Here is a 3,510-nt window from a genome sequence, read left to right as displayed (position 1 = left end):
TTACAACTTTTGGTCAGGCATCTAGAAAATAAAAAAGCTAAGATTTCCAATTTCATGTTTCTTCATGAACCACGAGCAACTATTATCTATCCACAAAGAAATAGATCTTCTTTTTTTTTGCCCATGTCAGCTGAAACATATATAGTTCAGAGGGTAATACCACTGAAGAAAGAAACACTGATATAAACCAGTAAGCACCATGCAAACCTGTCAAGACAAATGTTTTTTTACTGAATGTATAGAAGGACTGAAGAACACTAAATACTAGAGTTCCAAATCTAAACAGCATATGAGACTTAATTTGTACAATATAATAACATACTTCAACCTGGATTAAGTATTACTTTCTATTTTTTTATTAATTCATTAACCTTTTTTCTGTATCCTTTTCTAACTGTACATCATCATTTAATCCTGATTTCATTGTCCTCGTCCCTGAATCTGGAGAAGGGATGTCCAGTTCTCATTTCCAGGTTAGTCTTCTCAAGTTCCGTCAGTGGAGGGCTGCTCCCAGTGCAAGACCTCTCCATCCCTCCTGACATTCCTCCTACAGCAGGAATGCCACTACCACTTAGACTAATGGGAATGGATGGAACACCTCCATTCTGAATGACAGAGATTTCATTGTTTTTCATTGCTAGTCCATTGGTAATGGCTACAGCATACTGATTCCAAAAGCCTGGGTCTATGTTGATTGCTCGTGCTGCAAGATCCTTCTCAAAGATTTCATTGAATTTAATGGTATCTCCCCCTAGGAGAGCCATCGGATTATCCACTGACAGTCGTCTTCCTCGCCGGGCTGGGGCATTGTTCCACATGTGGGTCCCCATGTGGACCTGAAATGAGAATGCTAGTTCAGTTTATGTGCATCACAAACAAATAAATAAACAGTCTTTATTTATATGCATTTCTTATATACACTCTAAAAATTCTGGGTTAAATACAACCCAGTGCTGGGTAAAATAGGGACAAACCCAGCAATTGGGCTGTTTTGACCCAGCGGCTGGGTTACTACCCAGAAGCTTGGGTTAAACATTTAACCCAACCGCTGGGTCAAAACAGCCCAATTGCTGGGTTTGTCCCTATTTTACCCAGCACTGGGTTGTATTTAACCCAGCATTTTTTAGAGTGTACTTTTATAATATTAGTCTGCTTTATAAATGTATATCAAATACATATAACTGAAAACTTGCTTTAGTAAATTTGATCTCATTTGAAGTTAGTAACTAGTAAAATTAGTAACAATATAGATGCAAAAAGCAATTACAGGGCCAAGCACCTTAGTGGCAGATCTGTTAAAATAAATTTTAATAGGACATAGTATCCCCAATTATGACTTTAAGCCATAACTAAAACTGCTTATAGCTTAATACAGTTGTTTATAACTTTTGATCAATAGGTAGCATTACAAAATTAGTATGATATTGTTAGAGAATGGTTACAATGACATGCAAAGTTTCATGTCAAATCACCTTTATTTCTATAGCGCTTTATACAATACAGATTGTGTCGAAGCAGCTTCACAGAGATAAACAGGAAATAGCAGAATCAATTATGGAAACTCATGCTATGGGGAGTTTCAGGTTCTCAGTTGTTCAGTTTCTCCTCTTAAGCAGCTCTAAAAGAAAATAGTGTAATTATTTAGCTCAAGTCAGTTCATATCAATCACAGTGTGAAGTCAATCAATCAGCTATAAGCAAGTTATGCAAAAGGCAGCAATATTATTCAGTTATTTCAATGTACTCAATGTATCTCAATGTGAATGCCACTGACGATAACCATCCCTCTTGATAAAACTGCATTTTGGTCCCAGCTTGTCGAGGCATGACATGTTCACAGCTAGATGTAGGGATCTGTGCTGAGGGCTTGTGTAGTTTTCAAGGTCTTTGCTGAGCATCTGTCCCTAGCCCTAGAGCTTGTCTCATTGTGGTCTCTGCTGATAGTGAAGGGCTGTGTTGTTGTCGTTTCTAGGTGCAGGTCCACCCTCTGTCAATATGCTAAAGCATTGTTAAAAGTGTTTTAGCACAGACATGCTCCTGTGAGCATGGAAATACTGCTGCTGCACATATAACATATACGAAATAACCCCTGTGTATAATAACATACGTGAAATTACCCTGTAGCAGATATATACAGGTGGAGCTGGAGAAGATGAAGGGTTTCTGAGTTAGAACCTCTCTACCTGTGCCATCTAGAGTTTCATGACAGAACGTCATACTGCTGTTTATCTAGTGAGATATTCTATTTGTTGCAAACAACCAGTGGTGGACGAAATACACAAATCAGGTACTTGAGTAATATTTTATTAGGGTATCTGTATTTTGCTCAAGTAAAATTACAAAAGTATTTGATGTTTAATGTACTTAAAGTTGCAGTCCATAACTTTTTTTTTGCTTAAAAATTATCCAAAATCAATTTTTGACCAAGTAACCAGCCAGTGATCTCCTTACCCTGGCCTGATTCACAATGGTAAGCTTGTAATAATTTGTTCTAATCTGAGTGGTACAGGAAGTTTTTTGCAGGAAATATGAGCTTGTTCATCTTTGCGTCATTACATCACGTCTATACATAAAGATGGTGTCCCAGCTAGTAGGCTATATCGCATATGACGATGCTACAGGTGGAGGATCATTCATAGCCTTTTCTCTAAATGTATCATTTTGATGGCGTATTGTAATCCAAAGATTTCCAGCCGGCAATCATCATTGACAACAGGAGATGCACCCGTAGTCACCAGTAGTCTACAGGTAATGCTAATACACACTAAATGCCAGTGGGGGGGGGTTGATGTTAAAACTTTAAAAATGTGCATTGTGCAATAACAAAATACTCCAAATGAAGTTAAATTATAATTTTATAGGCCTATCAGTGATATGTCAATAAATATGTTAATGGATTCGAATTTTACTTATGAAATCGGTGTTTTAGTATGAAATTAATGTATTTTAAATCAATTATGGCAGAGTTTTTCATTTATTTATTTATTTTTTACTGGGGCTAAACCCCTTATCTCTCCAAACCGTAGCAACGCCCCTGCTAAATACACATAGACACACAATGCTGATGTTGTTAATATTAAAGGGGTCATATGATGCTTTTTTAAAGATCATTATTTTGTGTATTTGGTGTAACAGAATATGTTGACATGCTTTAATGTTCAAAAAACACATTATTTTTCAAATACTGTACATTATTTTAGGTCCTCTATGCCCCGCCTCTCTCAAACACTTTGTTTTCTACAAAGTCCCTCCTTCCGACAAGCGCAGTCTGCTCTGATTGGCCAGCTGACCCAGTGCATTGTGATTGGCCGAACACCGCAAGCACTCGTCGGAAATGTAACGCCCCTTACCATAATCGCGAGCTTCATCTTTCAAAATAAATGTAAAGACAGAGCCCGAAAGGGGAACAGAGTCGCGTGACAGACACAGTGATGAAGCTGGTATGTGTTTGCATTACACAAGCCACGGTTAAGACAGCTGACTCCACTGTGATGTGACCCTCTCTCCCCCC

The 3,510-nt window shown here is 37.9% G+C and overlaps 1 protein-coding gene across 1 annotated transcript in view; it reads right to left on the bottom strand.

Moving 5' to 3' along the window:
- Positions 1-404: 404 nt before the first annotated feature.
- The window catches only part of LOC107661016 (sal-like protein 3), a 59,469-nt gene continuing 56,363 nt past the window's right edge, over positions 405-3,510 (bottom strand). The window contains exon 4 of the mRNA XM_016450462.1: positions 405-836. Within this exon, the coding sequence (XP_016305948.1) occupies positions 405-836 (432 nt within the window). The remainder of the gene's footprint in view (positions 837-3,510) is intronic.

The sequence above is a fragment of the Sinocyclocheilus anshuiensis genome, unplaced genomic scaffold (genome assembly GCF_001515605.1).
Source record: "Sinocyclocheilus anshuiensis isolate Anshui unplaced genomic scaffold, SAMN03320099.WGS_v1.1 scaffold1036, whole genome shotgun sequence".
Classification (NCBI taxonomy): domain Eukaryota; kingdom Metazoa; phylum Chordata; class Actinopteri; order Cypriniformes; family Cyprinidae; genus Sinocyclocheilus; species Sinocyclocheilus anshuiensis.
Note: the sequence above shows the minus strand (reverse complement) of the source record. Positions and strands in the feature narration are given on the sequence as shown.